Below are 23466 nucleotides of genomic sequence, written 5' to 3' on the forward strand. Positions count from 1 at the left end.
ATCCACTCATACCACTCTTTCCCCTATTAAGGACTTTTATCTTACAGTGAAATGATTTTTCAAGGTCATTCACCTCCCAAGCTTTCTCTTCCTCCTTTACCATTCCAGATCCCCCTGACATGAAGTCTCCCTGTCTCCTTTCCCTCAGTCCCAGATGAAGTGGCCCTTCTCTTTGCCAAGGTCAACCCTTCTACATGTACCCTTGATCCCACCTCCACCCCCATTTCTGCCACCGTCATCTCATTCTTTCCCTAGCCTCCAATATCTCCCTATCTACTGGTTCCTTCCTTGCCTCCTATGGTACTTGTTGCCCTAGATTCTTGAAGAGGACCAAAATGGCATTACTATATTGGAGTCAAGGTACAGTGTGTCAGGCTCTACCGCAGGCTGGGCACAAATAATCCACACTAAAATTTGGAGGGGAGATGTTTCTAAATGTGTATATCTCACTTTTCTTTTGGGCTACTGCAATTCTGCTTTGTTCAGGAAGCACAACGCCTTCTTTGATGCTGGCACACCATGCTGGACAATCCTGTGCCACCATTTCCCGTGTCTCACAATCAGTTCCCAAGTTCTTCAGAGACTTTGGGAGTGTCCTTGTATTGCTTCTTCTGACCTCTGTGTGAGAACTTGCCTCGTGTGAGTTCTCTGTAAAATAGTTTTTTAGACAAATGTTTGCTTTGTTTGGTATTCAAACAAGGTGACCCGCCCGTTGTAGTTGCCCTGTCTGCAGTAGTTGGAATGTTTGTCAGGTGATCTTCAAAATCTTCCTAAGACAGTTCAAATGGAAGTGATTCCATTTCCCGGCATGGCGCTGGTAGATTGTTCAGATTTCACAGGCAATGAGATCAGCACCATGGCTCTGCAGACCTTCTGTTTGGTAAGTAAGCAGTCTAATACCTCTTCTCTCCCACACTTTTCTTCAGTCTCCCAAATCCTAAGCTAGCTCTGACAATGCATGAGTCAACCTCATCATTTTTGTGTACATCCTCGGAAAGTATACTGCCACGGTAAGTGAACTTACCCACAGCATCTAAAATTTCTCTATTTACTGTAGTCGATGGTTCTACGTATGACTGGTGTGGTGCCGGCTGATGGAGCAGCTGTGTTTTCTTGGGGTTAATTGTTAGCTCAAAATTAGCACAAGCAGCAGTGAATCAATCCATACTTTATTGCATCTCAGCTTCAGAGGTAGTATTGAGTGCAAAATCATCTGTGAACAAGAAGTCATGCACCAACACTCCCTCCACTTTGGTGCTTTTTCGAATTAAATTATTTACCATCAGTGCATTAGCTGACAGAGTTTGAAAACATTGCTGGAAACATCTTGCTAAAAAGCATGAGAGCGAGCACACGTCCCTGCTTCACTCCCTTGGTGACTGAGAAAGCATGAGTGTAACGTCCATTATCCAGAGCCTGTGCAAATGCACCGCATTGAAATTGACACACAATATTGATGAACTTCTCTAGACAACAAAATTTTGCCATGGTATTCTATAAGCCATCATGACTGATAGATCAAAGGCCCTGGTCAGATGGATGAACATTGTATACAGACCTTTGTTCTGTATAGCAAACACTATATAGGCTCTTCATTGGCCCTTTCTGAAGCCACACTGGTTCTCAGGCAGATGACCATCTTCCAGGTGAAAGATCAGCCTATTACAGAAGATTCTGGCAAGAATCTTCCCAGCAGTGACTAATAGAGAGACCTCTCTATGGGATAACCTATTTCCTTTACCTTTGTAGAGATGGGCAATGGAGGCATCCTTGAATTCCTGGGGGATAACCTTCTCCTGCCATATAACCCAGACAACTTCAGTTAGTTTTTGTGTGAGTAGTGGACCCCCTACCTTGTAAATCTTAACTGGAATAGAATCAGCACTGAATGCTTTACCCCCAGAGAGGAGTCTAATGGCATTCAAAACCTCTACTTCAGTTCAGCTAGAGAGGGATTGACTTCAACCTGAGGTATATGGTCAATGGTTTCAGTATTGATTGATGATGGTCTGTTGGAGAACATTATGTAAGTGTTCAGTCCATCTCTCTAGGATCATGTCCTTATCACTAATCAATGTGACTCCATCAGCACTGAGTAGTTGAGATAAACCATAGGTCTTTGGCTTGTAAATAGCCTCCAGGGCATCATAAAAGTGCTTTGAGTTGTTACTATCAGTGTAAAACTGAATTCTGTCTCCCTTTTTACTGAGTTGAGAATCATATCTCTCTGTTTCCTTTGCGCTTAGCTTTTGATGGAGTTAAATGCTGCCTTCTTAGAGAGGCAACTATCTTGCTATGGAGTTTTTCTTTTTGTAGCTACTTCTGGATTTCCCCATCATTTTTGTCAAACCTGTTTTGATGTTTGCAAGTATTCTGGCCCAGATGAATAAATGCAGTGCTATCCACCAAATCACTGAAAGTTGCCCACTCGTTTTCTGCTCCCCTGTGGCCAACTATGTGTTGGCTCAGCTTTTCCTCCTAGTCAGCAATGAACTGTGCTTGAAGCAGCTCTCTAATCTGTTGACACTAAGTCTTTTGGCATTTGCCTTGCCTTAGGGCTGAAGCTTTTGTTGAATGGAGTGGTTAGCTTGAAGAAGCTGTCTATAATAAGTCCAGCACTCTGTTCCACACATGCGTTCAGCACTCTGTTCCACACATGCGTTCATCACTCTTACTTACATCCTGTCTGTCTCTTCTCCTTATAATGATATAATCTATTAAATGCCAATGTTTGCTGTAAGAGTGAGTCCAAAATGTTCTGTTGCATTTAGGTAAATGAAAAACAGTATTGGTGACGAGAAAGTCATGACACACAAGTCTTCAGTAACAAGAGACCGTTACTGTTGCTGTTTCCAACTCCATTCCCCCAAGAATTCCCTGCCATGTCTGGTAGTCTGAGTCTATTCTGGCATTAAAGTTACCTAGAATTATAAGCTTGTCCTCTTTCAACACATTGATGATAAGGGTCTCCAGGTCTCCATAAAATGTTTCCTTGACCTCATTAGGGCTCATCATGGTGGAAGCTTATTGATGATGGTGGCATGGCACTTTCCTACAAGTGGCAATCGCATTGTCATGAGCCTATCATTCACTCATTTTTTGAGGCATACCAACTTGTTGACTAGATTAGTTTTGATTGCAAAACTTACACCAGCCTCATGGCATGCCTCATCACTGTGGCCATTCCAGAAAAACTTAGATCCAGCTCTGGCTTCAGTTGTCTGGCCTTCATTTGCCAGCCTTGTTTCACTCAGGGCTGCTATTTGGATCTAATACCCGATGAGTTCTCTCACAACAAAAGCTGTTTGTCTTTCACATTTAGATTTTGTGTTTTCCATAAGCGTGCACTCATTCCATGCACCAATGGTAACTGGCATCATCTTCACAAAAGTTTTTGTGCTTTTTTTTGTGTTTCAGCCTCAGGGTGGGATCCCTACCTGCCAAGGTAAGCAAGCCAGGGTTGAGTGAAGCAGACAATTTTTGGGGCACTTTTTCTAGTCCTTTCCTTACATCAGAAGGAGAGTCATGTAGTCCTTAAAAAAAGACTGCTCAGACACCCGGGGGGTTACTGAGGTGCTTCCAGTGAGAACACAACCCTATGGCCTGGGTCACCTATGTGCAGGATTGTGACTATAGCTCCCAGTGTATCCACACAAACTGCTTCATCACTTGCCTGTCACCATAGGACTTCAAGATACATAAAATGGTATGGGTGATGTCTTTTGACTCAAGCATAAATTGGATTTAAGTGAGGCAGAGTTGCTCTAAGTCCTCAGTTTCACTCTCTCTTCCTGAACCATCGAAGTCCAAAAGTCAAGACAACTGAATTGGATGGCCTTGTTGTCTTCGATGCCCTAAGCATTCCACAGTGCCTGCTTCAGCCACCTTCATGACCATTGGAACAAATTGTTCTCATTCACTCATTCCACCAGGGGAAGTCTTTATGTGCTTAGAGCAGACACCATCATACCTCACCAAAAGATTTGAGACCTTTTGGTTAACCTCAGACCGGCTTAGCCCATCTGCCAAAATGGTTTACTGGGATGTGACCACTGAGCGCACTATGGCTTCTTGGAGCCACAGGTGAAAGTTGGGTGAATCAGGTGGACACCAAAGGCAGATGGGCAACCCTGAAAAGAGCTCAGCAAGCCCCCACACCAGAGGTGCTAGTCTTCACTGAACACCCCATACACTCCTAGTCTCCCTCCATCCTTGAAAAAAAAACCCTCACTGAGTACTACCATGCCTGGCACTCCTCCTCTTCCCAGCTAACCTGTAGAGCACTTCAGTCTCCTCTCTCAATGTTCATGACTCTGTTCTTTGCCATTTATCCTCTTTCCTGCTGAATGTTCCATCTGAGCGTGCTTGGCTGAATCTTTGTCTACATCATGCCTCCTCACTGTGGGTGTTCTCCAAGACTCTGTCTCAAGCCCTCTTTGCTGTTCTATCTATATTCTCTCACATGATGATCTCATTGTCTTCCGTGGGTTTAATTATCATCTCGATACAGATGTCTCTTCATCTGCCACTGGCTGCTTCCCTTGGTTTAAACTCATCACTTCTCCACCCCCCTCTTCCGAGGATAAGCTCATCACCCAGCACATCATAAAACAGAGATTGCTTCAGCTCCCCAGAACCTTCAGTTGCTTCTGCCCCTCTGATTGGAGGGCTGAAAGGTAAAGCAAAAAATTCCTCCCAACACCTCCCTCTACAGAGGACTCAAAATCTTTTCATTTGCCACCAGCCAATTGCTGGCTTTTGACTCCACCATCATCATCACCATCATATCCCCACCCTTTTCAGCCTCTTTTATGTGCTATCATCCCTTTGTAGGACAAAGACTGACTCTTTAAAAATTTGTATCCTCAGCTCAGTATTTGGTGCACAGAAGGCACCTAACAAATGTTTATTGCATCATATGACTCCTAGATCTACATAGGGCAACTAGTTGGCACAGTGGTTAGAATGCCAAGCTTGGAGTCAGGAAGACCTGAGTCAAATCTTTCTGAGTTCAAATCCGGCCTCACATACTTTCTAGTTGCATGACTCTGGGCAAGTCACGTCACCCTGTTTGCCTCAGTTTCCCAGTCTGTAAAATGAGCTGGAGAAGGAAATGGCAAACTACTCCAGTATCTCTGCCAAGAAAACCCCAAATGGGGTCATGGAGAGTCAGACATGACCAAAAAAATGACTGAACAACAACAGCAACAATCTAGCCTTTGTTTTCCTCCTGGGCTCTAATCTTGCATCACTAACCGCCTATTAGACATTTCAAGTTGAATGTTACTTGGACTTCTCAAACTCATCCTGTCTAAAACAGAAATCATTATCTCTCCCTCAAAGCCCGGCCCTCTTCCCAGCCTCCTTCTGACTGTTGAGGGCACCACCATACTTCTATTCACTCTGCTTTGTGACCTCAGAGTTATTCTTAATTCCTCACACATCCAAGCACTTTGCTGAATCTTGTCATTTCTTTCTCCACATTTCTTTCATCCCCCTATTCACACAGCAACTACTTTAGTTCAGGTCCTCTCATCCCTCCCCTGGACTATTGTGATAGCCTCATAATCCCTCAAATTCCATCCATCCTATGCAGTTGCCATAGTGACTTCCCTAAAGTATAGATAGGGGGATATCATCCTTCTACTCAATAAACTCCAGTGGCTTCTTCTTGCCTCTAGGATCAAACATAAATTCTTTCATTATATGATATACTTCACAGCCTGACCCTTTCTTCCATTTCCAGCCTTCTTCTATTTTGGTCCCTTCCACACGTTCTGTGGTCCAGCCACACCAGATGGGGTCTAATTATTGCTCATACACAACAGACTTAGCCTCTTCCTGGTCTTTTCACCTTTATGTCTTAGAATCGTCAGTTCTCTTCAAGACTCAGTTCAGGCATTACCTTCTGCAGGAAGCCTTCTGAGGTCCCCACAGCCACCCTCCATACCACCCCAAACCCCATCCTTCTTCTCAAAGTTTACCTTCCGTCTACTCTCTATGCTTCTTGTAGGTACCTACTAAAAATCTGTTTTACAGAGAACTCACACAAGGCAGGTGTCACACAAGGAGGTCAGGAGAAGTGATACAAGGACACTCTCAAGGTCTCTCTGAAGAACTTTGTAATTGATCATTTGATATGGGAGACACTGGCACAGGATGGCCCAGCATGACCTGCCCTCATCAGAGAAGGTGCTGTTGCTCTATGAGAGAAACAAATTGCTGTAGCTCAAAAGAAACTTGAGATGTGAAAATTTAGAGAATCCATCCCAAATGTTTACATGGGCTATTTGTGCCCTACCTGTGGTAGAGCATTCCAAGCTCATACTGGTCTAATCAGCCACAATTGTATACACTGTACCTTGACTCTAACATAGGGATGTCACTTTGGTCACCTTCAAGAACAAAGGACAAGGTGGAGCCAAGATGGCAGAGTAAAAGCATGAATTTGGCATGGGCTCCAGCTCAACCTGTAAAAAAAAATGACTCTAAACAAACTTTAGAGCTACAGAACCCACAAAGAAACAGAGAGAAACAAATCTCCCGCTGAAGGCAACCTGGCAGGCTAACAGGAAGGGTCTGTAGCACCAAGGTGGGAGACAAGCACAGCCCCAGGTGAGCCACATGGTTCCAGCCCCAGGGCGACCCTGACCAGTGGTGGCCGGAGCAGACTTCAGGAGAGTGAATCACCAGCAGCTGTGGTGGTTTCCAGACTTCTTAACCCATAAACTCCAAAGACAAAGTAAAAGGTCAGTGTGGAACTCTGTTGGAACGGTGTGATAGTAATGGAATATAAAGATTCCCCTGTATTGGCTTGGTTTTCAAATTTATTGTGTTAAAACCCAGAGCTTGTTAATCCCACCTGTGGGATGGATTTGTTGATGTGAAAAGAGAGTCCTGAACAGGGAGGAGCTGGTGACGTAGATTTGGAGAGACAAGAGAGAGGCAGAAGAACTTTTTGGAAGCAGCACCTCATGGAGGCAGAGAGAGACTGAGAGAATTGCTGGGGGCCACTTTGAATTGCCCTGGACTTTTGAGACCTGCCCCCTGAGCTGCCAAGGACTGAGGAGACATGGCTGTTTTGCTGGTACTTTGTCTGTCTGTTTTGATGTTGTTTTGCCAGATTTGTCCACTGGTGAAAGACAGTCCTTTTGTTGAAGAAGTCCTGGAACCTGGCTGTTGGCTAAGAGCTCCTGAGACTGTCCTGCAGACAGAGAGTGAATACTGTCCACTGGTGAAGGACAGTGCTGTTGTTGCAGGGGTCTGGGAACCTTTCTGTTGGTTCAGAGCTACTGAGACTGTCCTGCAGACAGAGAGTGAATACTGTCCACTGGTGAAGGGCAGTGCTGTTGTTGCAGGGGTCTGGGAACCTTTCTGTTGGTTCAGAAGCCCTGAAGAAGGATTTTCTTGTTGTATGTTTACAGAAATCCTGGGAGAGGGTTTTGCTAATGTTTTCAGGGGTTCTAGGACTGTTCTACAGACAGAGGATGAATTAATGAAGAGACTGGCAATGTATCTTGTGGCCTTGCTAAGCCTTGTCTCCCCAGGAACTAAGATTGCTGAGAACTTGCCTTGTGTCAAGATGAAGAAAAGACCTCCATTTGGGTATTAAGTGCTGTGCTTAAACTTGATGTAACTCTGGGGTAGATTCAATTGTGATCCAGGGGTGGGGAACTTTTGACCTTTTTGTGTTCTGTGGTTGAACAAGTGAATGTACTTTACTTATGTTTGGAAACTAATCTCCATTTGAGAAGAGGGGCTTTGTGGTGGACTAAATGAAGGTACAGCCTAGGGGTGGAGTAGTATTTAGACCAGGGACTTTGCAATTGATTGAATGAATGGAAGGTCCTGGGGTGGGGTAGTACTTGGAGATTATTTAATCACACTTAGTAAATGCTGTATTTTGAATGATGTCATGTTTTGACCTTCTCTGTTCTTGGTTTGTCACCGAATAAAATGGAGAGCACCTATGCTGGTATTCTGAACCTTGGGAAGTTGCCTTTCCTTGGCATTACATTACAGGGTCTAAGTAGACTACAAGTTAAATGGGAGTCAACAGAGGGACTTGTTGACCAAAAAAGCAATGTGATCTTGGACTGTATTAAGAGGGGTATAGCCAACAAGTTATAGGGAGGTGATAGTCCCACTGTAGTCTGCCTTTGTCTGACCCCATCTAGAGTACTGTCTTTAGTTCTGGGGATCAAGAAGGACATTGGTCAGTGTAGCAGAAACCACCCCAGCATCCCCAGGGTGTCTGCCAACACAGGTTCTTGGATCTGCTTTGCTAAAGGAAAGCAACTCAGAATTGGGTTAACAAGCTTACTTTAATCAGTCAAACATATATAATTTACCTAGTTCAGGGGAAAAAGGTCAGCACCTCGAACTTCAGACTATACAAACAGAATTATCATAATGTAATGCCAAGCAAAGGCAACTTCCCAAGGTTCAAAATACTAGCATAGGTGCTCTCCATTTTATTTGTGAAAAATTAAGAACAGAGAAAATCAAAATATAGCATCATTCAAAATACAGCATTCACCAAGTATAATTCAATAATCTCCAAGTACTACCTCACCCCTGGACATTATAATTCATTTAGTCAACCACAAAGCCCCTCTTCTCAAATGGAGATTAGTTTCCAATCATAAGTAAAGTACATTCATTTGTTCAATCAGACCACAAAAAAGTCAAAAGTTCCCCACCCTTGGATCACAATTGAATCTACCCCAGAGTTACAACAAGCTTAAGCATAGCATTTAATACCCAAAGAGAGGTTTTTTCTTCATCTTGACATGAGGCAAGTTCTCAGCAGTCTTTGTTCCTGGGGAGACAAAGCGTAGCAAGGCCACAAGATACATTGTCAGTGTCTTGATTAATTCATTCTCTGTCTGCAGAACAATCCTAGGATCCCTGAAAACATTAGCAAAACCCTCTTCCAGGATTTCTGTAAACATACAACAAGAAAATCCTTCTTCAGGGCTTCTGAACCAACAGCAAGGTTCTGGGACCTCTGCAACAACAGCACTTTCCTTCACCAGTGGACAGAATTTACTCTCTGTCTGCAGAACGGTCTCAGGATCTCTGAACCAAAAGCAAGGTTCCAGAACTTCTGCAACAACAGGATTGTCTTTCCCCAGGGAACAAATCTGGCAAAACAACATCAAAACAGACAGACAAAGTACCAGCACAACAGCCATGTCTCCTCAGTCTTTGGCAGCAATTCAAACTGGCCCTCAGCAATCCTCTCCATCTCTCTCTGCCTCCAAGATGCTGCTTCCAAAAAGTTCTTCTGCCTCTCTCTTTGCTTGTGTCTCTCTAAATTTATGTCACCAGCTCCTCCCAGTTCAACACTCTCTTTTCACATCAACAAGTCCATCCCACAAGTGGGATTCACAAACTCTGGGTTTTAACACAATCCGAAAACCAAGCCAATACAGGGGGATCTTTAAATTCCATTACTATTATAGTCAGCTGGAGAGAATGTCCAGAGGAGGGTACCTGGGATGGGGAAAGGCTTTGAATCCATATAATATAAAGATCATCTGAAGTTATTGGGCATATTTTAGTTTAGAGAATGGAAAACACAAGGGGACATGATAGATCTCTTTAAGTATTTGAAGGACTACCATGTTATTTGGTCCCAGAGGTTGGAGCCAGAAACAAAGTAAGGAAATTGCCAAGAAATAAATTTAAACTTGATGGGGGATGGAATTAAGAGCTTCCTAACAAATAGTTATTCCAGAATGGAGGTGGGGGACTCCCCTTTTACTGGAAGAGGCTAAACAACCATTTCTTTGAGCATGTGATAGTAGGGAATCCTTTGGGTCATATGGGTTGGATTGGATGCTGATGAGGTCCCTTCCAGCTCTCACCTTCTGTGATCCCATAATTCCTAGTGTTTGGAATAAGAAGGAGGTCTGGTCATGGGTTTTCTGGACAGATTCTTGTCCTTCCCTCTGTTCCATCTCTCCTTTCTTTCTGTCCTTAGGAAAGAGCCAGCAGCCTGAGGATCCTGTTGGAAGGGTGCCCAGGAGATGTAAGTTGGAAGGAAGGATTTGAAAGGGATGAGGTGGAAGGCTCGGAGTAAATAATCTCTCCTTCTATTTGTAGAGGAGTTTATACTTGCCACGAATCCAGCTAAGGACTAGAACATTGGTCACCCTCTGCTTGTCCTCACTCTAAGCTTGTCAGGTAGTGGAGCTAATAGAAAGCCTCCGGATGCCAGAACTGAAAGGAATCCCAGCTCATTACACTTATCTGTGTAACCTTGGGCAGGCACCTCACTTTCCTGGGGTTCAGTGTCCTCAAATGTCAAATGCTCCAAGTCTTAGGCTTCTGTGATGAAGGAAAGAAACTGGCATTTATTCAATATGTATTCTGTGCTACCTCTCTTCTGTGCTAAGCTCCTTACAAGTATTATCTCTCAACAGTCCTGAGGAAGGGTCATTATGATCCCCATTTTACAGATGAGGAAAACTGAGGCAGACAGAAAGCAAGTGATTTGCTCAGGGTCACACAGCTAGGAAGTGTCTGAGTACTGGATTTAAACTCAGATTTCCCTGATTTTAGGCCCAGCACTCTATCCACTGGGCCCTGTACTTGCTAACTTTTTGTCCCTTTAATTTCAAAATTTTATTGGTATCTTAGGTTTTTACATAACCTCCATTTCACAATATTTTCCTTTCCTACTCTCTTATACAAAGAACCAGACTTTTTAACAAACATTTTTAAAAAGAGAGAAAACAGTTAAAACAGGACAGTTAAGCTAAACCACCCAAGTCTGACATTATTATATGCAGCATTTCACACCCATAATCCCCCTCCTCTGCCAGGGAGGCATGAGGGTATCTTCTTTGGACATAGAGAGGGATCAGGACCAGACTTGGGATTTCTTTAGGATAAGGAACTCATCAGTGAGAAGGAAACCCCTTCTACCATTGCTGACTGACACCTTTTCTGTAACTTATAATTTTAGAGAATTGCCGATGGGGAAAAAAAAGAAAGAGAAAAACAAACTCCCCCCAAACCATTGAAAACCCCCAAAAGTTAATTTTTCTATTGTAAGCATCTGCCAATTTAAAAAATAAAAAATGATTGATGAGATAAAGAAAACCTTCTGTTTCCTTGTTTGTAAAATGAGGGGACTGGAATAGAAGACTTTTAAGGTCTCTCTCACCTTTAACTGTTATCTATGAGTCCTGTAAAGTGAAGTGCTATTATCATCACCATTTTACAGTTGAGGAAACTGAGGCTCAGAGAAATGAAACATCTTGCCCAAGGTCAAAGCTTAGTGAGCACATGTACTCTAGGACCCTTTGAAATAGCTTTGCAGCTTCCCAGGGCTTTGAAGCTTCCCAGCTTCTCAGCTGGCAAACATCAATGGCCTCCAACCCTCTTATTTAACAAATGTGCAAAACGTGATCCAAGTAGGTAACATCAGACTGGAGTGAGGCTGTGGGAAATTGAGAGATGGTTTCTTTTGTTGCTTATCTCTGCATATCCCCTCTTCCATTTTGTTACCTTTAGTGGTCACAGGGAACCAAGCATCTTGGAACTTAATAGAGGAGGATAATTTGAGTTAAGGGATACAGAAGACTCAGGGCAGGCAGCTCTGATCAGAGAAAAAAACCCATTCATTCTCTTTTTCAATGACTGCAAACATGCTTTGGAACCAGACCAACTAGTATCATTGGGAGGGAAACCTGGGTTTTCTTCCCAAGTCTAGATGCATTACATGCCATTCCCCTTTTGGTGCCTCAGTTTCCCTTTTTGATGAACAGAGAGAACCAAATAATACTTAGGCTGCAAGGGATCTGGAGATGTCACCTGAGAGAGAGGTTTTTTTTTAAAACTTGTCTTCCCTTTCAGAAAGATATGCCCTTATTTTAAAGAGGTCTCAGATAAAGTGATCCTCATATCCTTCTTCACTAATTCTTGGGTGCCCTCCTAGATGGGGAAGTTTCCCCCATATGATCAACATTCCTGCTGTTGAAGTTTTAATTCCACTTTCTTTAATTGTTTCCTCTCACCACTGTCTCTGTAGTCTCTGAATCCTTTCCCTGATCTCCTGCGTCTAATAATAGTAATAATAATAGCATGTGCTTCACAAAGATCATCTCATTTGGTCTACACAACCACCATGGGAGGTAGATGCTATTCTTTTTTTTTTAGTTAAATTTTATGTTTATTTTCAGTTTACATCATTCATTTCCACAAGAATTTGATTTACAAGGGGCGGTGCTGTGAATAGAGCACTGGCCCTGGAGTCAGGAGGACCTAGGTTTGGATACGGTCTTAGACACTTAACACACACACACAAAACCTAGCCATGTGATCTTGGGCAAGTCACTTAACCCTAATTGCCCTCCAAAAAGCAGAAAAAAAAAGAATTTTAGTTACAAATTTTCTCCCCATTTTTCTCTTACCCACTACCCCAAAAGAGCGATCTCACTGAATATCCTCTCCCCCACTCTGCTCTCTCCTATATCCTCCCCCATCCTCCCTCCAACTTTCCAGTAGGGCATGGTGGATCTCTATGCCCCAGTGCCTGTGTATCTTATTTCCCAGTTGCATGTAAAATAATAATATATATATTTTTTAAAGATTTGATTTTAAAACTTTGAATTCCAGATTCTTTCCCTTCCTCCCTTGTCATCCACCCTTACTGGGAAGATAAGCAGTTCAATATAGGTTGTACTTGTGTAGCTATGCAAAATATTTCCATATTGGATATATTGTGAAGACTGATTATATTTCCCTTCATCCTATCCCACCCCCCACTTGTTCTATTCTCTACTTTGATCCTGTCCCTTTTCAAAAGTGTATGCTTCCAACTTCCCTCTCCCCAACCTGCCCTCCCTTCCATCATCCCCCCTTTCATCCCCTTCCCCCCTACTCTCCTGTAGAGTGAGATACCCTATTTAGTGTGTGTGTCATTCCCTCCCTAAGCCAAATTCAATGAGAGTAAGGTTGACTCATTCCCTTTTGCCTTCCTGTTCTTCCCCTCCATTGTAACAATTTTCTCTTACCTCTTCTATGAGATAATTTACCCCATTCTGTCTCTCCCCATCTCCTTTCATTATATTCTTCTCTCACCTCTCAATTTCACCTTTTAAGTATCACCCCTTCCTATTCTATTGGTCCTGTGCCCTCTGTCTACGTATATCTGTACACATATATACACACACTCACATATGTATTCATATGCCCATATACCCTCCTATATAGACATATATATGTATGTATACATGTATATATAAATATAAATATATATACATACACACACACATTTCTATTCCCTTCAACTATTCTCATACTGAGAAAAGTTTCATCAGTTACAATTATCTTTTTTCCATGTAGGAATGTAAATAGTTCAGCTTTGGTAAGTTCCTTATGATTTCTTTTCCCTGTTTACCTTCTCCTGCTTCTCGTATCTGAACGTCAAATTTTCTATTCAACTCCATTTTTTTCATCAAGAATGCTTGAAAATCCTCTGTTTCATTGAATAACCAAAATTTCCCCTGAAACATGATACTCAGTTTTGCTGGGTAGGTGATTCTTGGTTTTAAACCCAGCTCCTTTGACCTCTGGAATATCATATTCCAAGCCCTTCGATCCCTCAGTGTGGCAGCTGCCAGATCCTGTGTTATCCTGATTGTGTTTCCACAATATTCAAATTGCTTCTTCCTGGCTGCTTGTAATATTTTCTCCTTGATCTGGGAACTCCAGAACCTGTCTATAATATTCCTAGGAGTTTTCTTTTTGGGATCTTTTTCAGGAGGTGATCAGTGGATTCTTTCAACCTCTATTTTGCTCTCTGGTTCTAAAAACATCAGGGCAATTTTCCTTGAGAATTTCTTGAAGGATTATTTCTAGGTTCTTTTGTTGATCATGGCTTTCAGGTAGTCCAATAATTTTTAAATTATCACTTCTGGATCTATTTTCAGGTCAGTGGTTTTTCTAATGAGATATTTCACATTTCCTACTTTTTTTTTCATTTGTTTGGATCTGTTTAATAGTATCTTGATTTCTCATAAAGTTACTAGCTTCCATTTGCTCCAATCTAATTCTGAAGAAATGATTCTCTTCAGTGAGCTTTTGAGATTCTTTTTCCATCTGGCAAATTCGACTTTTTAAGGCATTCTTCTCATTGCCTTTTTGAGCCTCTTTTGCCATCTGAGTTAGTCTATTTTTAAGGTGTTATTTTCTTCAGTCAGGTTGTTGACTCTCATTTCATAATTTTCTTGCATTGTTCTCATTTATCTTCCCAATTTTTCCTCCACTTTTCTTATTTGGTTTTCAAAATCCTTCTTAAGCTCCTCTATGACCTGTAACCAGCTCATATTTTTCTTGGAAGCTTTTGGTGCAGGAGTTCTGACTTCACCATCTTCCTCCTGTTCCGTGCTTTGATCCTTTTTGTCCTCAAAATAGGATTTCCGTGCTTGCTTTGCTTGCTTATGTTGCCACTCAATTACTTGACTTTTGAGCTTTGTGCCACAGTAGGACTCTGCTACCAGAGAGGGAAGCTTTGTCCCAAATCACTGGGGTTTTCTCAGATGCCATAGCTAGTAGTTGGCTGCCCTCTCTGAAACCTCCACAAGCTCTGGCAAACTGGTCACATACCCCAGGACCTCCACCCTAGACAGTGATCCCAATTCAAGCAGGTTAAAGCAAGAGCCTTACCCCTCAGACTGTTCTCACAGGCCCTCTACAATCTGGAGGACAGGAGCTCTGAAGCAGCTGCATGGCGGTGGTTGCACGGCCACCACACCTCAGCCACTTATCCCTCCAGGAGGCAAAGGCCGGACTGCACTTCCAGACTCCCGGTTCCCAAAGTCCACAATGCACTGACCTCTCACTTTGACCTTAGCATCTGTGGTTTGATAATTCTAGAAACCACCACAGCTGCTGTGGGCCTCAAGTCCCTCCAGCTGGCGGCTGGTCAGAGGCTGCCCTGAGGCTAAAACCTCTGGCTCATGCTGGACTGGGCTCGGCTCCCAGAGCGCTGCCCTGGCCCCTTCTGTCTGGGCAGTCTTCAGGGGGAAGTTAGCTTCTCTCTGTTATTTTGTGCATTCTGTAGCTCCAAAGTTTGTCTAGAGTAATTTTTTTATGTGAATTGGAGGAGGTGGAAGTGGGAGCCATGCAGAAGTCCTGTTTCTACTCCACCATCTTGACTCTGCCCCAGGTGGATGCTCTTCTCATCCCCATTTTATAAATCAGGAAACTGAGATGGACAGAGGCGAAGTGACTGTCCTACAGTTAGTCCTACAGTAGCAGATTTGAACCTCATGTCTTCCTGTTCCAGGTTCCATGCTCTACCCACTGCACCACTGGGTTACCTTGCCATATTAGCTTAGGTCACAGGGGTGAGGAACCTGCGGCCTCAACGCCACATGTGGCCTTCTAGGTCCTTGGGTGTGACCTTTTGACTGAGTCCAAGTTTCACAGAACAAACCCTTTTATTAAGAGAATTTGTTCTGTGAAGTTTGGATTCAGTCAAAAGGCCACTCTTGAGGACCTAGAGGCCCACACATGTTCTCAAGGCTGAAGGTCCCCCAACCCTGGTTTAGGACCTTATCACTTCTCTTTGGGCTTGGAGTCAGATTCTGACGTGATTCTAATCTCAGCTTTTACACGTATTAGCTGTATGACCATGGGGCAGCTTGAGTCAATTCCTCTCTCTGGGCTTGGGCCTCCTAGAATCTCAGAGTTCTCAAAGCCCAGAGGGCATCTGGTCCAACCCAAACTGAACAAGAATTCCCACTATAAGATTCCTGACAAGTGGGCATCTGACCTTCCTGAATTCCTGCAGGGAGGTGGGACGTATCACCTCCCAAGGCAGCCCCTTCCACTCTACAGCATTAGGGAGTTTTCCTTTCTTTGGGTCAACATTTACCCCTTGATAACTTTATAAGAGGAACCTCTTGCTCCTAGTTGAGTCATCTGGGGCCAAGCTGAACAAATAAAATCCTTCTCTCATATGCCAGCCCTTCAGACACTAAGAAGTAGTTCCCACAAACCCTTCCCTTTCCCTGCTCCTCAACAAAGTATTTCTTCTCCAAATTTAACTCTCAGTTCCTTCGATTGATCCTCCCAGGGCATTGGCTTCAGGCTCTCTACCACCCTGCTTATATTCCTCTGGATGCTCTCCAGCTTTTACATGGCCTTCCTACAGTGGTACCCAGAATAATGCTGCAGATGTGATGTGACCAGGGCAGCATGCAATGGGTTCAGCACCTCCCAACTCCTGGAAGTGAAGCCTTACTTCATGGCCTCTCACTGAGCTTGCAGTCCACTGAAACCCCCAGATCTTTTTCACACTATCTGCTATCATGCCTTGCTTCCCCAAAGTTGCACCTGCTTTTTCACCTGCAAAATAGGGGTAATAATGCTTGTACTACCTGTCTCTTTGGGGTCATGATCAAAGCACTTTGAAAACCTTTACATTTTAGGGAAACATGTACACATTATTATCATCACTCATGTCTCACCTATTACAATATTCTCTTGAGTTCCCCACCTCCAGTCTCTTCTCCCTTTCAGTTCTCACCGTTGCCAGATTACTCTTCCTAAAACTCAGCTTTGATCTAGTCACTTCTCTGCTCTAAAATCTTCAGTGGCTCCCCATTAGCTTCTGAATAATGTTTGAACTCTTTAGCTTGGCATTCTAGGTCCTACACAGTCAAATTTCAGTCGTGTTTCCTACAATTCCCCTACAGGAGCTTCTTCTCCTGTCAACCTGGTTTATTTGCTGTTTCTCCAATGTTTTCTCCTCTTGGTTAGAACATTGGGTCTGGAGTCAGAAAGACTTGAGTTCAAATTTGGCCTCAGACACATATTAGCTGTGAGACCCTGGGCAAGTCATTTCTGAGGGGATTGGAGCAGATGACTTTAATGGTCTCTCCCATCTCTACCTCTAGTATCTATGAGCCATGCAAGGTTAAGTGCTATGATTACCACCGTTTTACAGCTGAGGAAACTGAGGCTCAGAGAAATCAAACATCTTGCCTCAGTTTTCTAAATTGTAAAATGTGGATAATCAATCATAGCACCTACCTGCCGGGGGTGTTGTGAGGACCAAATGAGATATTTTTTTTTTTGTAGGGGGGAAGGAAGGACACTGGTTCAAATAAAGTGCTGCTACTGTAAAAACAGGGGACTGAATTCAATCGTCCCGGTTCTAATTTGTGCCTGGAATCACCAAAATGACCCAGCCCATTCTGAATCCTGGGATGCTGTGATCATGTAATTAAACCCAGTACTCACTTAGCAGATTCTAAGCACCAGTGTTGGGTTTCTTCTCTCTCTAGATGGCACTGGGGAGCTGGCCTGGAGCTGGAATGCCAAAGGCTGGGCACATCCAACTTTCCTCATTGACTGTGCCAGTGGGAAGCCTCTGTCTCTGCCTGGACCATGCCCACCCCCTCCCGAAAGGCCCCACTTGGGACTCATCCCCCCACACATGGAAACCTACATCCTATTCTGCTGGGACCTGCCCAGGCCTCCTCAGGAGGTCGACCAACGTGGAGAAGTTATGGCAGAGCCGGGCAAACAGTTGAGCAAGGACACCCAGGACATGACTCCCAAGCCTGTCAGGCAGCCCAAGTCCCAGGAGGGGCCCAAGTCCAAGGCAACGCCCTCCAAATCCTTCTTGCCCACAAGGCCTTGGGACACAGTCAAGGACTCCCTGAAAGCATTCTGTTTCTGCATTTGTGGGCCAGAGAATTAAAGTTGGGGGTGTGTGGCAATTTATTGAGTGCCTGCTGTATGCATGACCCTGGGCTTGACACTAGGGAGACAAATATAAAAAGGGAAACCCTCAAGGAGCTTCCAACCTAAAAAGCAATACAGTATCTGTTAACAAGCATTTGTTTTTAATTTTTACTGTTATCTTTTATTTTTTCATTGTCTAAATTTCTCTTAGGACTCCTCCTCCTTCCATCTCATATAACAAAGAATTGTTTTTTTAAGGAAAAAGAGAAAAGAAGGAAAAAGAGAAGAAGGAAAACTCAGTTAATGCATTAAAAGTCAGAAAACTGCAATATCCCACCCTTATGTGGCCTATCTCTCTGCAAAGGAATGGGTGGGAGTGTCTTGGCCTAGCTCTTCTTGGGCGCCATGATTGTTCTTTGTCATTTCCAGACATTCACTTTGGTTTGTTTTGTGGTTCAAGGGTCTTTCCAATTACACTGTTATAATCCACATGTATATTGTTTTCTTGACTCTTTACTTTGATCTATATCGATTCATGTAATTCCATGGTTCTCTGCATTCATCACACACATAATTTCTTTTTAAAAATCTTTTATTTATTTATTTTCAGTTTTCAACATTCATTTCCACAAGATTTTGAGTTAGACATTTTCTCCCTGTCTTTCCCCTACTCCCACCCCAAGATATCAAGCCTACTGGATACCCCTTCCCCCAATCTTCTCTCTCTTATATCCTCCCTCATTCCCCCCCTAACTTTCCAGTAGGGCAAGATGGATTTCTGGACCCCAGTATACCTTATTTCCCAGTTGCATGTAAAAAACAAATTTTTTTTTTTAACATTTGTTTTTAAAACTTTGTTTTCCAGATTCTTTCCCTTCTTCCCTCTTCACCCACCCCCACTGGGAAGACAAGCAATTCAATATAGGTTGTACATGTGTAGTTATGCAAAAGTTTCCATAGTAGATATATTGTGAAAGACTGACTGTATTTTCCTCCATCTTATCCTGCCCCCTATTTACTCTATTTTCTACTTTGACCCTGTTCCTTTTCAAAAGTGTTTGCTTCTAACTACCCTCTCCCCCAACCTGCCCTCCCTGCTATCTCCCCCATTTCATCCATAATTTCTTTTTTAAAATATATTTTATTTCCTTAAGTATTTCCCAATTATATTAAATTTTTTTAGCATTTATTTTTCAAAATTTTGAGTTTTAAATTCTCCTTGTCCATTCCACCTCCCCTACCCCCTGGGAAAGTAAGCAGTGTGATATTGGTTATGCATGACACATATAATTTCTTTTTAAAATTTAATTTAAATTTATTTTTTGTTACATTGTGAGTTATAAGTTTTCTCCCTCCCAATACCACATTATTGTTATTTGGTTGATTAGTCATATCTTGACTCTTTGTGACCCCATTTAAAGTTTCCTTGGCAAAGATCCTGGAGTGGTTTGCTTCTATTCTTCTCCAGCTCATTTTACAAATGAGGAAACTGAGGCAAATAGGGCGAAGTGACTTGTCCAGGGTTATAGAACTATATGAGGCTGGATTTGAACTCAGGTTTTCCTGACTATAGGTAGGGTGCCTTATCCATTGTGCCACCTAGAAGGTCAACATTTGATATAGATATATATGTGGAACCATATAATACATACTTCCATATATCAGTTCTCTCTTTGGAGATGGTAGCATTTTCCTTCATAAATCCCATGTAGTTGGGTTGAATGGTGATATTACTCAGAATAGCACAGCCTTCCTGGTTGGCACATCATTTCTTACAGCACAGTCTCGTTCCATTCCTTACATTCTTGTCCCATAATTTGTTTAGCCATTCCTCAATCCACAGGCAGCTACTTGGTTTCCAGTTCTTTGCTATGACACAACCTTCTGCTTCCAATATTTTGGTGCATATGGGGATTATTGTTTGATCAATGACCTCCTCAATAAGCATTTGCTAATTGATCACTATATGCAAGGTGCTGGATATGCAAAGACGCAATCCCTGCTCTCAAGGCCAGATTGACATTCTAATAGGAGCTATAAAATGGCAGTCAGATAGCAAGAATTATTATTGTACTCATTATGTACTAGGCACTGTGCTAAGTACTCAGGATACAAATAGAAATGGGAAAAAGTCACTGTTCTTAGGTTGCTTCTGTTCAAATGGGAAAGATGATAGGTATCCAAATTGGCTGTTGTCCTTTGTTCTTTTGTTGTTTTTCAATTTATTTATTTTTAGTTTTCAAGATTTATTTCTACAAGATTTTGAGTTACACATTTTTCTCCCTATCTTTTTTCTACTCCCACCTCAAAATATCAAGCCTACTGAATACCCTTTCCCCAAATTTGTTCTCTCTTATATCTTCCCTCGCCTCCCCCCCCCCAACTTTCTAGTAGGGCAAGATGGATTTCTATACCCCAGTGCCTGTATATCTTATTTCCCAGTTGCATGAAAAAACAATTTTTAAAATTATTTTTTTAGGGGTGGCACAGTGAATAGAACACCGGCCCTGGAGTCAGGAGGACCTGAGTTAAAATCCAGCCTCAGACATTTAACAGCATGTGATCTTGGGCAAGTCACTTAACCCCAATAACCCTCCCTCCAAAAAGCAAAAAAAAAATTAAAAATTATTTTTTTAACATTTGTTTTTAAAACACTGAGTTCCAGATTCTTTCCCTTCTTCCCTCCTCACCTACCCCCACTGGGAAGATAAGCAATTCAATATAGGTTGTACATGTACAGTTATGCAAAACATTTCCATAGTAGTTACATTGTGAAAGACTATATTTCCCTCCATCCTATCCCGCCCCCCACTTATTCTATTTTCTCCTTTGACCCTATCCCTTTTCAAAAGTGTTTGCTTCTAACTACCCTCTCCCCCAATCTGCCCTTCCTTCTGTCATCCCCCCTCTTATCCCTTTTCCCCCTACTTTCTTATAGGACAAAATACCTAATTAAGTGTGTATATTATTCCCTCCTTAAGTCAAATTCAATGAGAGTAAGGTTGACCCATTCCCTTTCACCTTCCTGCTCTTCCCCTCCATTGTAACAGTTTTCTCTTGCCTCTTTTATATGAGATAATTTACCCTAATGTATCTCTCCCTTTCTCCTTCTCCCAATATATTCCTCTCTTACCTCTTAATTTTTTTTTTAGATATCATCCCTTCATATTCAGTTCATCCTGTGCCCTCTATGTATACATGTACATACATATGCACACACTCACATATGTATTTATACACCCTCCTATAATACATATATATGTCTATATGCATATGTATATATACATATATATTCCCTTCAACTATCTTCATACTGAGAAAAGTCTCAGGAGTTACAATTATCATTTTTCCATGTAGGAATGTAAATAGTTCAATTTTAATAAGTTCCTTGTGATTTCTTTTCCCTGTTTACCTTCTCATGCTTCTCTTGCTTCTTGTACTTGAAAGTCAAATTTTCTGTTCAGCTCTGGTTTTTTCATTAAGAATGTTTGAAAATTCTTTATTTCATTGAATGACCATATTTTCTCCTGAAGCATTATACTCACTTTTGCTGGGTAGGTGATTCTTGGTTTTAATCCTAGTTCCTTTGACCTCTGGAATATTGTATTCCAAGTCCTTTGATCCCTTAATGTAGAAGCTGCTAGATCTTGTGTTATCCTGATTGTGTTTCCATAATACTCAAATGTTTCTTCCTGACTGCTTGCAGTATTTTCTCCTTGACCTGGGAACTCTGGAATTTGGCTATAATATTCCTAGGAGTTTTCTTTTGGGGATCTTTTTCTTTTTTCAATTTGGAGGGCAATTGGGGTTAAGTGGCTTGCCCAAAGTCACACGACTAATAAGTGTGTCAAATGTTTGAGGCGGGATTTGAACTCAGGTCCTCCTGACTCCAGGGCTGGTGCTCTATTCACTGCACCACCTAGCTGCCCTATGGGATCTTTCTCAAGAGGTGATCAGTGAATTCTTTCCATTTCTATTTTGCCCTCTGGTTCTAGAATATCAGAGAAATTTTGCTTGATAATTTTGTAAAAGATGGTGTCTAGACTCTTTTTTTGATCATGGCTTTCAGGTAGTCCAATAATTTTTAAGTTATCTCTCCTGGATCTATTTTCCAGGTCAGTGGTTTTTCTAATGAGATATTTCACATTGCCTTCTATTTTTTAATTTGTTTAGATCTGTTTAACAGCATCTTGATTTCTCATAAAGTCATTAGCTTCCAATTGCTCCAATCTAATTTTGAAGGAGTTATTCTCTTCAGTGAGTTTTTTGAAATTTCTTTTCCATCTGGCAAATTTGACTTTTTAAGGCATTCTTCTCCTCACTGGCTCTTTGGGCCTCTTTTGCCATTTGAGTTAGTCTATTTTTTAAGGTGTTATTTTCTTCAATGTATTTCTGGGTCTCCTTTAACAGGCTGTCGACTTGCTTTTCATGATTTTCTTGCATCATTCTGATTTCTCTTCCCAATTTTTCCTCCACTTCTCTTAGTTGATTTTCAAAATCCTTCTTGAGCTCCTCCATGGCCAGTTCATATTTTTCTTGGAAGCTTTTGATGCAGGAGTTCTGACTTCATTGTCTTCCTCCCATTCCATGCTTTGATCTTTTTTGTCCCCAATAAAGGATTCTATGGTCTGATTGCACTTCCTATGCTTGCTCATCTTGCCAGCCAATTACTTGACTTTTGAGCTCTTTGCCACAGTAGAACTCTGCTTCCAGAATGGAGAGAGCTGTGTCCCAAATAGCTGGAGTTTTTGCAGCTGCCAGAGCTATTAGGAGGGTGCACTCTCTACAGCCCTCACAAACTCTGGGTCACTGGCCACACACCCCAAGACCACCACTGAAGACCATGATCCAGATCCAAGCAGGTTAAAACAAGAGCAATTACCCTCTAAATGGTTGCTTGGTCCCCTTATGATCTGCAAGCCAGGAGCTCCTGAGGCAGCCACATGGCAGCAGCCACTACACCTTTGCTGCTTCTCTCTCCAGGGGCAGGGGTTGGACCATGCTCTTCAGTCCCGCCGACCCGTTTGTAATGTAATGCCAAGCAAAGGCAACTTCCCAAGGTTCAGAATACCAGCATAGGTGCTCTCCATTTTATTCAGTGACAAACCAAGAACAGAGAAGATCAAAACATGACATCATTCCAAATACAGCATTTACTAAGTGTGATTAAATAATCTCCAAGTACTACCCCACCCCAGGGCCTTCCAATCATTCAATCAATTGCAAAGTCCCTGGTCTAAATACTACTCCACCCCTAGGCTGTACCTTCATTTAGTCCATCACAAAGCCCCTCTTCTCAAATGGAGATTAGTTTCCAAACATAAGTAAAGTACATTCATTTGTTCAACCACAGAACACAAAAAGGTCAAAAGTTCCCCACCCCTGGATCACAATTGAATCTACCCCAGAGTTACATCAAGTTTAAGCACAGCACTTAATACCCAAATGGAGGTCTTTTCTTCATCTTGACACAAGGCAAGTTCTCAGCAATCTTAGTTCCTGGGGAGACAAGGCTTAGCAAGGCCACAAGATACATTGCCAGTCTCTTCATTAATTCATCCTCTGTCTGTAGAACAGTCCTAGAACCCCTGAAAACATTAGCAAAACCCTCTCCCAGGATTTCTGTAAACATACAACAAGAAAATCCTTCTTCAGGGCTTCTGAACCAACAGAAAGGTTCCCAGACCCCTGCAACAACAGCACTGCCCTTCACCAGTGGACAGTATTCACTCTCTGTCTGCAGGACAGTCTCAG

At 42.4% G+C, this 23466-nt stretch overlaps 1 protein-coding gene across 1 annotated transcript; it reads left to right on the top strand.

The window, feature by feature from the left end:
• Positions 1 to 808: 808 nt before the first annotated feature.
• Positions 809 to 17843, top strand: SRARP (steroid receptor associated and regulated protein). The gene is made up of 4 exons (XM_069078940.1): positions 809 to 880; positions 3418 to 3445; positions 9866 to 10036; positions 17310 to 17843. The coding sequence occupies exons 1-4, from the start codon at positions 809 to 811 to the stop codon at positions 17726 to 17728; spliced, it is 690 nt and encodes a 229-aa protein (XP_068935041.1). The 3' UTR covers positions 17729 to 17843.
• Positions 17844 to 23466: the final 5623 nt, after the last annotated feature.

Source organism: Petaurus breviceps, unplaced genomic scaffold (assembly GCF_028583685.1).
Source record: "Petaurus breviceps papuanus isolate PSGF00001 unplaced genomic scaffold, PetGlider_PUasm1.0 91041, whole genome shotgun sequence".
In the NCBI taxonomy this organism is placed as follows: domain Eukaryota; kingdom Metazoa; phylum Chordata; class Mammalia; order Diprotodontia; family Petauridae; genus Petaurus; species Petaurus breviceps.

Bases quoted from the DNA above. Each gene is read 5' to 3' on its own strand.
- SRARP (XM_069078940.1), top strand. From the start codon at position 809: ATGGCGCTGGTAGATTGTTCAGATTTCACAGGCAATGAGATCAGCACC. The intron at 3,446-9,865 runs GTAAGCAAGCCA...GGTCCCTTCCAG, and splicing joins TGGGATCCCTACCTGCCAAG to CTCTCACCTTCTGTGATCCC. The intron at 10,037-17,309 runs GTAAGTTGGAAG...TTCTCTCTCTAG, and splicing joins TGGAAGGGTGCCCAGGAGAT to ATGGCACTGGGGAGCTGGCC.